At 39.1% G+C, this 14,118-nt stretch overlaps 1 protein-coding gene across 1 annotated transcript in view; it reads right to left on the bottom strand.

The window, feature by feature from the left end:
* Positions 1-4,754, bottom strand: part of LOC144644693 (MAU2 chromatid cohesion factor homolog) — a 5,524-nt gene extending 770 nt beyond the window's left edge. The window contains exons 1-8 of the mRNA XM_078504226.1: positions 4,265-4,754; positions 4,157-4,174; positions 3,412-3,480; positions 2,898-2,999; positions 2,188-2,282; positions 1,698-1,725; positions 743-898; positions 88-160 (exon numbers count right to left, since the gene is read on the bottom strand). Coding sequence (XP_078360352.1) covers positions 88-160; positions 743-898; positions 1,698-1,725; positions 2,188-2,282; positions 2,898-2,999; positions 3,412-3,480; positions 4,157-4,174; positions 4,265-4,531 — 808 coding nt within the window. The 5' untranslated portion in view covers positions 4,532-4,754. The remainder of the gene's footprint in view (positions 1-87; positions 161-742; positions 899-1,697; positions 1,726-2,187; positions 2,283-2,897; positions 3,000-3,411; positions 3,481-4,156; positions 4,175-4,264) is intronic.
* Positions 4,755-14,118: the final 9,364 nt, after the last annotated feature.

The raw sequence follows: 14,118 nt of genomic DNA, 5'->3' as shown, positions 1-14,118 counted from the left end.
TAACACTGTACTCACTATATCTGGCATACAGCAAAAATAGTTTTCTGTTAAATACTGTAAATTCAAACAAGCTTGGCATAACTTTACCATCCATATGGAGTGTTGTTAACATCTGTATTGATTGCTGCAGTTGTTTTAGGTGCGGTCTCACACTTTTTGCCTGAAACAGAAGATACACTCGTGTACATTTAAACAAACAGTCACCTTTATCCATTTCCATTTTAATGTGTCACCTTAACTGTCCCTTGAGTGGGGCTGGGGGACAGTTTATTAATTTCATATTACCGGTATATGAATGGGGGTAACATATTTATTGAAAGTGGGTGCTTTATGTAATAGATAAAATTAATATGAGCGGGAGTTCTAAATGGCCATACTACTTGTGAAATGAAAACAATAAATTGAATGCAAAGAAATGTTATGCAATTCGGTAGAGATCTGTATCAAAAGTTAATGCTAACTAGCTGAGCAGGAGTTTGTATCAAAACTTAATTCTATTGTTTGATTTGTATTGGCATTTACAGTTGTATACATGTGATCTGAATACTGTGCTGGGATTGATCATAGTTGGTAGGGATCTCCTCTACTAACTTAGGATTGATTTGCACCCTCATGAATAGTTTATACATTTAACAAATTAAAAATAATTATAAAGCATCTTAGAAATGCTTGTTCATCCTTCAAGTCAGGATTTTCCACATTATGATACAAAATTTATCTCAAAATGTGTAATACAGTGTACCTGTCCCAATGTCAGAAAGTTCCACACTTTCAGCAGCAAGTAAAACACTTGGATTGATTCCCGTTGAAATGTGGAAATGTTCCACCTCTCAAGGAAACTGCCAATCATGGTCAAAATGGCATTTGCATGGTTCAGCTCTTTCATGATCAAAAATGCCTGAGTAGAGAACAATCAATAACAGCACTTAACAAGTGTTTGTCACAAAACTTTAGAACTTTTAGGACAGAACTATTAAACACGATGACCTACAAAATTAATATTTAATCAACCATGCATGGGATATTAGTGCTAATAAATAAATTCATCTACCGGTAATACTCAGTAATTGACTTTGTTAAATGAGGGTTGCACATCTTGTGACTGACAATCCTGTGGCCCTCAGATTCCCCAATAACATCAAATTGGAATTTAGAAGTCACTGTGTTTGTTTTTTGGTGGAGGGGGGAAACCAGAGATCCTGGAGAAAAATAACCCTCAAAACAAGGTCGAGAATCGACCACAAACTCAACCCACATTTAATTTATGGTGTCGGTTCTGGAAATCGAGCCCAGGCCACACTGGTGGGAAGCGAGTGCTCTCATCACCGTGCTATCCCTGCTCACCAAATTATTATCATGTAGTCGAATTCCAAAATTTATTTCCCATGGATTGGCTTTATAAAGTCAAATGCCGGAATTTTATCCTCGTTATTTTTGTTTCCCTTTGAGGTTCGAGAAATTGAAATTCCACTGAACATATCATTTCGGAATCCACAAAAAATTAATTTGAATTCTGAAACATTAACTTGTAGGCTATTTATAAATAGATCAAATCTGGGGCCAAATAATAAATTGTTATTTTAGAAAAACACATTTTTAGATTTATTTTGTGGTCTTGATAATTATTAATGTGTATATTACAACCAACTTGGCATTTTAATTACATATGACGCCAAGGATTCGTTTTTATTACTTACCAAAGCTCTTGTCAGTGCGAACAGGCACCTGAAAAAAAAAAAAGAACAAGAAAAAATTCAAGGTAAGAATGTGCTTCACAATCAGTAAAGATATGAACATTAAACTAAAAAAATCAAATGTAACCAAGTTTTCATTTCTGGTATCATAATTCCCCAGTCGTATCCTGCCATAACATTGATCACCTAATTTGTGTACAACTGTATGCTGTGAAATATAAATTAGTCTGTTTACACAACCCTCCAAGTTTTTTTTTTAACTTAGTGGCCATTTGGCCACTGACTGCTCAAGTTTGGTCGCCAGTAAAAAAATTTAATCGCTAAATTTAGGTAACATTTTTGATCCTTCTTCTCAGTTTTAGTCGCCAGGCTGGCAACTTCTGTTCCAAATTAGTCGCCAGCTCCAAAATTTTAGTCTCCATGGCGACTAAAATGGTCTTAACTTGGAGGGTTGTTACAATGTAAGAATGACAAAGAACAGTTAAATTCTTACTTCATATAATGTGAGCCGCACTGCTCAGCAAATCTCTCTCCCATTTCCAGAACTTCTGTTGCAGCTTTTAGTTCTTTGTCACTGGCATGTACATCCTGAGAAACAATACCACAGCATGATGAAGATTGTAATGCTTACATGTACAACATAAGGATTTAGATCCTACAAAGTCTGCCACTTGAAGTGGTCGACTTGTACCAAAGTGGCGTCACAGTTACTGTGACGGCACTTGAAAACCCGGGGAGGTGAGGGACTCCTGTATGAAACGGACGGGGATGCTCGTCGGAAATTTTGAAAAGAACCCCCTAAAAGAGACCAATCTGGGTGTGGCTCAAGCTTTTCTTGACCCCTAAAAGATACCAAAAAAACTAAGAATAGAATTTATATTTGTATATTTCTACGTGTGTAACCCTAAAAGAGACCATTATGGCTAAAAATATTGGCGTTTTGCCTGGAACACCCTAAGCAAGACCAAAAATCCAAAAATTACACCCGACAAGCATCCCCGTCACTTTCATATGCGAGTCCCCTACCCCCCGGGCTTGAAAAAGTGGGAGGTGTGGTAGCTAATGTGTAAACTTGTGTCTATACACTACATATCATAGATATTGATTCAGGTTATTTAAGAGGTATACTGATGTCTATCCCTGATAAAGTGCTGAAGCAAATTGTTCAAAAAGGATTGATATCACTTCTCATTTATAACTTACCGCTAATTGAAAAGTGATTTTGAATTGCCAAAAAGGCAAAATGCTTGCATGAGACACTTCAAGTGCCTGGCGTAAAGAAGACTTTGCAAGATGAAACTGACCCTGACAATCAATAAAATTAATTAAAGATAAATAACATTATTTAATAATTAATAATTGCTTTGATTATTTATTTATATGTTACACCAAGGGACATGTATTAAATACACTGTGACCCACTTGCAGAACTGTTTCTAACAGTTGCCACAATCTAACATGGCAACCAACTAAAGGACATACCGGTAGATGAAACTTCAAGTTTGCAGCCAAATATGTGTTGCAAAATAAATGCAAATTAGGTCTTTTCTAATCAAGATGCTGTTAATTATTAAACCTTTCCTGGCTTTGATAAGCAGAAAATCACAGAGCTAATTAAAAACAGTTCAGACAACAATAAATTTCTAACTGTAAATAAAAATAACTGTTGTATATATAAATTTACTGTACTTACAATGCACATAGAACTGATTAATACCTGTTCTTTGTAAATATCTGTTAAAGTACACATGGCTTCTAGATGAATTTCTTCAAATCCAGTTCCAAGCTAACCCAGAGTCAAGTACATAAGCTTTAGCGGAAATCATTGCCACAGTGGCTACATTGTAACTCTGTTTACACATACCATAAGATATAAAAATCACCTTGAAATTTGGTAAGTGTTACAAGGTCTACTACGTAATGCACATATCAATGGCTTGTCCCAGGATGGGGGGGCAACCCTCGGGAATTTGACTTAACGTAGCTCTATCTGGGTGGGGATTTTGACATCTACAACAGTCCCCTTCGTGAAAATTTTTAGTGGTCCCCACCTTGGAAAGTGGAGAGGGTCTGGCCAAGGGTGGGAATTAGACTCTCAATGGAGCCCAAGGGAAATTGACATTTGAAAACCTGCAGTTGCCCACACCCTCCATCCTGGGGCAAATCATTGATAGGTGCATTATATAGACGTTCCAGCATAAGTTATTTTCTATTTTGAGTGATAAGCTTAAGCGGGAATCATTGCCATAGTTTTTTTTGTATTTATTTATTATTGCCATAAAAGATAACTCTGTTTATACGTACCATAAGATATAAAAATCACCTTAGAATTAAGGAAATATTCCAAGGTCTACTACGTGATGTGATCGATTCGAAATTAAATTGAGCTTATTTTAAGGCTTAAGTTTAATTTTAGTGCACCAGTGAAATGTACATGCTGTACAGCTGTTAATAAAGGATACAGATTGTGCTTGAACAACCTGAAGAACAAAATATATACACTCAACATGATCCATACAAAATCAAAGACAATCATTGCTTATTGAAATCAAATTCAAACTAAAACTTACCGCCTTTTCCAAATGTGATCGCGCCATGTCGACATTTTTCGTATGCGAATGAAGAAGCTTTCCAAGTTGTAGATGCGTTCGAGCTTGGATCGCCGGCGACGGTTGAAATTGAAACACAGACTGAAGGCATTGTATACATTGTCTGATCTTGGGCGGATTAGATGTTCTAAAGGTTTCTGCTAGACCTAAAAGTCCGACATATGAAGCATCGTGACCACTTCCCGCCGCCATTTTGTTTTTGTTCGCTGTGTTAGCGCCCACGATCATGTCAGTGGCTTCTAGACTACGTGGTAATAATTTGCATGAAATTGGACTCGTTGGCGGGAAAAATTACTTCTTCACTTTGTTTGTTTGTTGATGGTTAATCCTTTTTTGCTCCTTAGTTAGAGAACGGAGATCAATAGCATGCGTGAAGGCGTCCTTTTGGGGTAAAGGGCAGTAGCGGATCCAGACCTTCAGCTAAGTGGGGGCCCCGATCATCCAGGCCCTAAAATAAGGAGGGGGCCCTCTCTCGAAAATAATTTTTCTCGCCAGGAGCCCATCAACTGGAGCCTCCATACGTACTGTACCCTTGAGTCAACCCTTTCCCGTATATTTTTATTTTTAGAAACACATTTCCCGCGAAAACATTGCTCCTGTGGTCAGACCACATGCAGCGCAGCTGGGGCGACGATGTAAAAAAAATGGCGGCCAATGTCGTACGCACATTCCCTGTCCGTTTTCCTTTATAATTTTTGCTTCTTTCCTGATTTTACAGCCGAGAGAGCCTGGTTTTCTCGTGAATGAATAACGGTTAAAAGTTAATTAATAAACCACTTTTTTGTCCTTGAAAATGAAGTCAGTTATAGTCATGTCGTTGATCGGGAATATGTGATTGCTTCAGTTGCTTGTGTTGAATCTTACCGATTTCTGGTTTGTACGGACTTATTACATGCAGCGTATTAGACGTAAACAGTACTGTGAGATTTGACGCTGGATTTTTAAGATCTATTCCCGAACGAAAGCAGAAATAATGTGTGTAATGTGGCGAACGCGTGTTCTTTGATACGGCGACGAACACTATAAACGTGATGACTTCGATGCAAATTTTGACTATCCGTATGCTCCAAGATCCAGCCAATATAAAGATCATCATGCTTCGAATAAAACTTCAAGAAAATGACATGTGTTTGTTTCTTCTAAAGTTCAGCAACTGGAATTATGGCAGAGATCGTTGAGTCGCTGTTGCAGAGGTGAGAAATTGCGCATCTTACGATTTTAAAATTATACGCGTACAGGCCAACGGCCTGAATGTTACATCTTTCTTCGGTAAGAGACCGTGTGATCCGCTTATTTCAATCCCCGTACATTTCTTTTGCTTTGTATGTTTCCAAAGAGAACTCTATGCCTGTACTATCTGGAGAATTCTAAAGCGGAACGGGTCGTTTAGCTGGAACGGCTGTTTAGATTTTTATTCTAATGTTTGTCTAGTGCCTTCGCCACGAAGGACCAAACCTGTCAACCCTAAGCGTTCACAAGCTAGTGCTTGTCTGAATTATTGCCACTCAGAATTTTGAATGCCTTGTAGAATTGGATTTGTAATGTGTTGGTACAGGCCAAAGTGCGTACCTTGTTTATAAATTTATACCATTGATACGTTCGTTTGGGGTGAATGTTTACAAACCTGTAAAATTTATTGTTCAAAACTACGATTAGAATCGATCAAGCTTTTATCAAGCTGCCTTCTTATCGGAAGAATTACACGGCAAATAATATTGACCGATCTGTTGCGCTTATCCATCCTCTTTTCAAAATATATTTGTAATTTCGCAGTTGCGAGATCGGTCTTGGCCTCTCTTTCGATTCGAATAATTGCTCTTACTTTTTTGACAGACCTGTACAAAATTCCGCCGTTTCTTTAGTCATAGAATTACTTGATGTCTTCCTTCGAAGAAATACTTCTCGTTTCGCCATTGTTTTAGATATCACAGCTTGCGTAACCACAGCGGAATGCGACAAATAATTGACAGAGGTGCGAAAACTCCCACGAGAGACCCCGGGAGATGAGTTCTAAAAATAAATTAATACGGGAAAGGGTTGACTCCAAGGGTTAGTATGGGAGATGAAGGCTCCAGTTGATGGGCTCCTGTTCTCGCCCCTTCGGGCCTCTTTTTGGCCAAAAAATAAGGTAGGGGCGCGGGCCCCTCCCCCAGATCTGCCACTGAGGGCAAGAAAAAGCGGGAAGTGAAGAGAGCCGGATAAAAGGAAAGCCGGAGAGATTCCTAGCTACACAGACCGCGTTCGGTTGGCTTGTCGACTTTTTTTCGCTCTGTACCCCACTAAGGAGAATGGATCAGGAAAAGGCCTGTGCCGAGATTGACAACAACACATGCTTCATATTCGGCTCAGTATCAGCTAACCGAGTTGAGTAACAAAAGCAAACAAAACATAGCCTGATCAACCATTTTACGCCCCTTTTAAACGGCTAGAAAACTTCTGGGTGCCAGCATCCTCGGAGACCCAGGGGCAGTAAGTGGGAACGAGGGAAACGCGAAAATGCGGGCAAAAAATAGCGCGAAACTGCGGGGAAAAAATCGGCATATAAAAGTTGGAGCGAATGAAAGGTACTTATTTGCAGCGAAGCATCGCGAAAGAAAATAGACTAAAAATAGATCCACTGGCGCTCAGGGTATAGTTTGTCTGAAATGAATCTGACACCCTATGACAGACTGAAATCTGAGCTCAAGAATATTAATCACTCACAGGGCAGATGCCAAGGTTGCTAGAATACACGGCAAAAATGACAGGAATTTTGTGTTTCTTATAACGCAACGTGAAATTCGGAAATAGCTGGCGAATACAGCCACCTCTCATCGCTGCGGATGTACTCGAAGCCTTGAATTGTAGGAAGAAAAGTGGAATTCGAATTTCCTCAGAAAACGAAAGTCAATACGTTGATCTTAGGGTCATTTGTTTTTCTAGGAAAGTGTAAAATTGTGTAAGGGAAGCTTCTAGTTTGTCTATTTTTATTTTGAAAAAAAGGAAGAAATTATAAGGAACAGTGAATTTTCGGATTTTTCACTTTCCAAGAAAAGTACAATAATCCAAAACCACGTTTTGCGAAACGAATTCTGAAAGTCTCTTCGCAATCTTGAGTAACGAGCCCAAAGTACCCCTCCTCCCCCCACCAAAAAAAAATCAAGGATGAACGTCTTTGTTTACGGTCGTTTCGAGACAAAGTCTTTTCGAGACAAGTCGATTCGAGACAAACTGAGACACATGTAAAGTCGATTCGAGACAACTGAAATTGTTTCAATATAAAAGTAAAACCAGTTGGAATCTGGTTACCGGTTACCGGTTACCGATTTCACATTTTCAGTTACCGGTTACCGATTTCTCATTTGGCATCTAAACTACCTTTCTTCGGTCTAATTTTTAACAAAATCAGTATGTGAGGTATTGGCAGGCTTTTGCTTAATACAGACACAGCAAACAAAGTGCTAGAACAAAAACAAAATGCATATGTTGCAGCAGTTGTTAAAAATAGCTTTTCTTGTCACGTTTTGTTCGTTGTGCAAGGTTTGCGAAGTTTGAAGTGTTATAACTTAAATAAAATTAAGTTAAAGAGTCGGTTCTTTGCAGGCGTGATCTTACACTCGTTGGTGTACTCATCGCAATATTTCACTCGCCGATCGCACAACATGTTCAGGGTATATCAGGTTACAAAGTATGGCAGACGCATCTTTTTACCTAACGATGTGCCATTTTCAAAACGTTATAACTTTCTATACCGGCAATGAAATTTAACAGAAATATACAAACAGGCACACAACTAAGTGTACTATACATCGCAAAATCCAAAATATCCATCGCAACGGCAATTTGAACGAAATGACACCGGTACTACGGGCCCTAAGAAACCCACTTCCGGTCTACGTACGTCCGGTAATCAACTTTTAGGCTTAATAACCTTCCACTCATTAAGAATATCACTGTAAAATAAACGGTACGGTTAGCATATAAGGTCTTTTATTCATCGCAATCCACCAACAGACCATCGCCACAAATGTCATTTATATATCAGGCAACAAAATATGGCCGGCTTTACATTTTACTGACCACATGTCATTTTCAAAAAGTTATAACTTTCTTTACAGACATTGAAATGAAATGAAACTACACAAGCGGGCACATAACTAAGTGTACTATCCATCGCAAGTGTGTAGATATCCATCGCAACAACAGTCATCAATTTATTCGGGTACATAACGACACTGTTGCTATGTGTGGAAATGACTACTTCCGGTTCTGCTACCCGGATGTCGGTTTTGTGGTTTAATAACTTTTGACTCCGACCGAATCTTATAATGAAAAACTCACTATCGCGAGATAACAAGGCGTTTCACTCATCGCAATCACCTACAAGATCACCGCAAGGTCCTTCAAATAAATCTCGGCCAACAAAGTACGGCCGCCATCACGCTTGACTCGCCACTTGCCATTTCAAAAAAAGTTATAACTTACTATACAGATATTAAAACCAAATGCAACATACACAAGCACGCACATAACTAAGTGTGATACCCATCGCAAGTAAGGAGATGTTTATTGCAACAACAATTATCGATTTATTAAGGTATACAACAACACCTGGATGCTGGTGAATATTATCCCACTTCCGGTTCACTCACTATGGTAGTGTATTTCGTAGCTTAATAACTCTACATTCCTTAAGAATATCACTTTAAAATTAACGGTATCCTTAGCTAATACGGTGTTTTATCCATCGCAAACAATCAACAGGACATCCGCCCAAAAGTCAATTATGTATCAGGCAACAAAATATGGCTGGCTCAACATTTTACTAACTACATGCCATTTTCAAAAGGTTATAACTTTCTTTGTATATATTGAAATGATATGCAACTTCACAAGCGGGCACATATCAAGGTGTACTATCCATCGCAAGTGTGTAGATATCCATCGCAATTACAGTTGTCGGTACATTCAGGTCAAGTATCGACACCGTTGCTATGTCTGGAAATCATTACTTCCGGTTCTGCTTACTGGATGCCAATTTTGTGGCTTAATAACTTTTGACTCCGGCCGAATCTCAAAACGCAAAACTCGCAATCACGAGATAACAAGGTGTATCTCTCATCGCAATCACCAACAAGATCATCGCAACGTTCCTCAAATAAATCTCGGTCAATAAACTACGGCTGCTAACACGCTTGAATCGCCACTTGCCATTTCCAAAAAAGTTATAACTTTCTATACAAATATTTAAATCAAATGTAACATACACCAGCACGCACATTACTAAGTGTGCTACCCATCGCAAGTTAGAAGATCTCTATCGCAACAACAATTATCGATTTATTAAGGTGGTGGAAATTATCTCACTTCCGGTTCACCCACTATGGAGTGTACTTCATAGCTTAATAACTCTACATTCCTTAAAAATATCACGTTAAAATTAACGGTATATTTAGCTAATACGGTCTTTTATCCATCGCAACCAATCAACAGGACATCTGCACAAAAGTCAATTATATATCAGGCAACAAAATATGGCTGGCTTAACATTTTACTGACCACATGTCATTTTCAAAAAGTTATTACTTTCTTTGCAGACATTGAAATGAAATGAAACTACACAAGCGGGCACATAACTAAGTGTACTATCCATCGCAAGTGTGTAGGTATCCATCGCAACAACAGTTATCAATTTATTCGGGTACATAACGACACTGTTGCTATGTGTGGAAATGACTACTTCCGGTTCTGCTACCCGGATGCCGATTGTGTGGTTTAATAACTTTTGACTCCCGCCGAATCTTAAAACGCAAAACTCGCAATCGCGAGATAACAAGGTGTATCACTCATCGCAATCACCAACAAGATCATCGCAACGTTCCTCAAATAAATCTTGGTCAATAAACTACGGCCGCCATCACGCTTGACTCGCCACTTGCCATTTCCAAAAAAAAGTTAACTTTCTACACAGATATTGAAATCAAATGTAACATATACAAGCACCCACATTACAAAGTGTGCTACCCATCTCAAGTAAGGCGATCTTTATCGCAACAACAATTATCGATTTATTAAGGTGTTGGAAATTATCCCACTTCCGGTTCACCCACTATGGAGTGTACTTCATTGCTTAATAGATTCGGCCGGAGTCAAAAGTTATTAAGCCACAAAATCGGCATCCACTAAGCAGAACCGGAAGTAATGATTTCCAGACATAGCAACGGTGTCGATACTTGACCTGAATGTACCGACAACTGTAATTGCGATGGATATCTACACACTTGCGATGGATAGTACACCTTGATATGTGCCCGCTTGTGAAGTTGCATTTCATCGCAATTTATACAAAGAAAGTTATTAACCTTTTGAAAATGGCATGTAGTTAGTAAAATGTTGAGCCAGCCATATTTTGTTGCCTGATATATAATTGACTTTTGTGCAGATGTCCTGTTGATTGGTTGCGATGGATAAAAGACCGTATTAGCTAAATATACCGTTAATTTTAACGTGATATTCTTAAGGAATGTAGAGTTATTAAGCTATGAAGTACACTCCATAGTGGGTGAACCGGAAGTGGGATAATTTCCACCACCTTAATAAATCGATAATTGTTGTTGCGATAGAGATCTTCTAACTTGCGATGAGTAGCACACTTAGTAATGTGCGTGCTGGTGTATGTTACATTTGATTTAAATATTTGTATAGAAAGTTATAACTTTTTTGGAAATGGCAAGTGGCGATTCAAGCGTGTTAGCGGCCGTAGTTTATTGACCGAGATTTATTTGAGGAACGTTGCGATGATCTTGTTGGTGATTGCGATGAGAGATACACCTTGTTATCTCGTGATTGCGAGTTTTGCGTTTCGAGATTCGGCCGGAGTCAAAAGTTATTAAGCCACAAAATTGGCATCCAGTAAGCAGAACCGGAAGTAATGATTTCCAGACATAGCAACGGCCTGTCGATACTTGACCTGAATGTACCGACAACTGTAATTGCGATGGATATCTACACACTTGCGATGGATAGTACACCTTGATATGTGCCCGCTTGTGAAGTTGCATATCATTTCAATATATACAAAGAAAGTTATAACCTTTTGAAAATGGCATGTAGTTAGTAAAATGTTGAGCCAGCCATATTTTGTTGCCTGATATATAATTGACTTTTGGGCGGATGTCCTGTTGATTGTTTGCGATGGATAAAACACCGTATTAGCTAAGGATACCGTTAATTTTAAAGTGATATTCTTAAGGAATGTAGAGTTATTAAGCTACGAAATACACTACCATAGTGGGTGAACCGGAAGTGGGATAATATTCACCAGCATCCAGGTGTTGTTGTATACCTTAATAAATCGATAATTGTTGTTGCAATAAAGTTCTCCTTACTTGCGATGGGTAGCACAGTTAAGTATGCGCGTGCTTGTGTATGTTTTATTTGGTTTCAAGATCTGTATAGAAAGTTATAACTTTTTTGGAAATGGCAAGTGGCGAGTCAAGCGTGTTAGCGGCCGTAGTTAATTGACCGAGATTTGTTCGAGGAAAGTTGCGATGATCTTGTTGGTGATTGCGATGAGAGATAAACCTTGTTATCTCATGATTGCGAGTTTTGCGTTTTGAGATTCGGCCGGAGTCAAAAGTTATTAAGCCACAAAATTGGCATCCAGTAAGCAGAACCGGAAGTAATGATTTCCAGACATAGCAACGGTGTCGATACTTGACCTGAATGTACCGACAACTGTAATTGCGATGGTTATCTACACACTTGCGATGGATAGTACACCTTGATATGTGCCCGCTTGTGAAGTTGCATATCATTTCAATATATACAAAGAAAGTTATAACCTTTTAAAAATGGCATGTAGTTAGTAAAATGTTGAGCCGGCCATATTTTGTTGCCTGAAATATAATTGCCTTTTGTGCGGATGCCCTGTTGATTGTTTGCGATGGATAAAACACCGTATTAGCTAAGGATAACCTTAGTTTTAAAGTGATATTCTGAAGGAATGTAGAGTTATTAAGCTACGAAGTAGATTACCATTGTGAGTGAACCGGAAGTGGGGTTTTCCGGTCCTAATTATCGGTGTTATTTTGTTAAAATTGTGGTTGCGATGAATCTTTTGGAAGTTGCGATATATAGTACACCTATTTGTGTGTCTGCTTGTTTATTTCTATTCAATTTCATTGCCGGTATAGAAAGTTATAACGTTCTAAAGATGGCACCTCGTTCGGTAAAAAGAGGCGTCCCCCGTATTTTGTTAGCTGATATACATTGAGCATGTGTTGCGATCGGCGAGTGAAATATTGCGATGAATACAGTACCGAGTGAAATATTACTCCTGCAAAGAACCGCATTTTCTACCTAATTTACTCGAAGATATAACGCTTCAAACTTAGCAAACGTCGCACGCCGAACAAAACGTGACAAAAAAGCTATTTTTAACAAAAGATGCAACATAAGCATTTTTTTTTTTCGTTCTAGCGCTTTCTTTGCTGTATCTGTGTTAGGCAAAAGCCTGTCAATACCTCACATACGGATTTTTTTAGAAATTAGACCGAGTAAGGGAAGTTAAGATGCAAAATGAAAAATCGGTAACCGGTAACTGAAAATGTGAAATCGGTAACCGGTAACCGGTAACCAGATTCCAACTGGTAAAGTAAACTCGAGAAAAGATCAGTATATTAGTTTGCGAATAAGGTATAATTCGCCGAAGCAACTCGATCGATCGACGTAAATAATACCCAGTGCTTCCGCACTGGGTATTTGTATCGGAATGCAGTCCTTCCGATACAAATAACTATACTATTTAACGCGACAAAAACGTTTAAAAGTTCTTTTAAGCTATGAAAGTCATAAGAAAGGAAAGGAAAAAGGCAAACTGTCACGGTATATAATGTATTCAACGAATAACAGACTGAAGATAATTAAAGCGCGTACAAGAACTCAGTGTGAGGTTCTGCCATCAAAATAATTCTAGTTCATCGCGACAAATTTGCTAACTTCGGCAAATTTTAGCTTATTCGCAAACTGAAACACTAATATACTGATCTTTTCTCGGGTTTACTTCTAAATCGAAGCAATTTCAGTTTGTCTCGAATCGATTTTACATGTGTCTCAGTTTGTCTCGAAACGACTTTACTTGTGTCTCGAATCGACCTCGACTTGTCTCGAAACGACTTGTCTCGAAATGACTTTGTCTCGAAACGACCGGATACCAGTCAGGTTTTTGACTAGGTATCAAGGGTGATGCAGACTTTGACTGACGCATGTCAGTCAAAGGGTGGCTTAAGGGACATACGATATCACAAAATTACGCGGGAAAGTATTTATTGTTAACTTTTTATTGAAGGGCTTTCAGATCGTGGAGTCTTTGTGACAGCGTTGACTGGCGCGTGGCGCGCAGAATAACTTCGACGCTCGCAAAAAGTACGTTTTAAAAAAACACGTTAATATTCCTCTAATGATGCGCTGGGCTGCTCTAATTCTAGCGCTAGCAGCTATCGCGGCCGTTTTGACCCCTTCATATGCTTGGTGGAGTAGCCGGCGACGGCGAAGCTGTTCCGCTGTAAACTGCAGGGTCAGTAGCTGGTCCGCTTGGAGTTCTTGCAGTCGATCTTGCGGCGGGGGTTTGTCTACACGAACGCGGAGAAAAACATCCACGGCGTCTTGTGGAGGGAGTTGTAATTACCACTTCACGGAGACGAAAACATGCAATACAAACTGCTGTCCCGGGGACTGTCTTTTCACTTGGAGCGCTTGGAGTTTGTGTACGGGATGCGGGAACTCGACACAGACGCGAACGCCAAAAATTCTAAGGCAAAGTTCCTGCAACGGAC

Source organism: Oculina patagonica, chromosome 1 (assembly GCF_052425735.1).
Source record: "Oculina patagonica isolate OP01 chromosome 1, crgOcupat, whole genome shotgun sequence".
In the NCBI taxonomy this organism is placed as follows: Eukaryota; Metazoa; Cnidaria; class Anthozoa; order Scleractinia; family Oculinidae; genus Oculina; species Oculina patagonica.
Note: the sequence above shows the minus strand (reverse complement) of the source record. Positions and strands in the feature narration are given on the sequence as shown.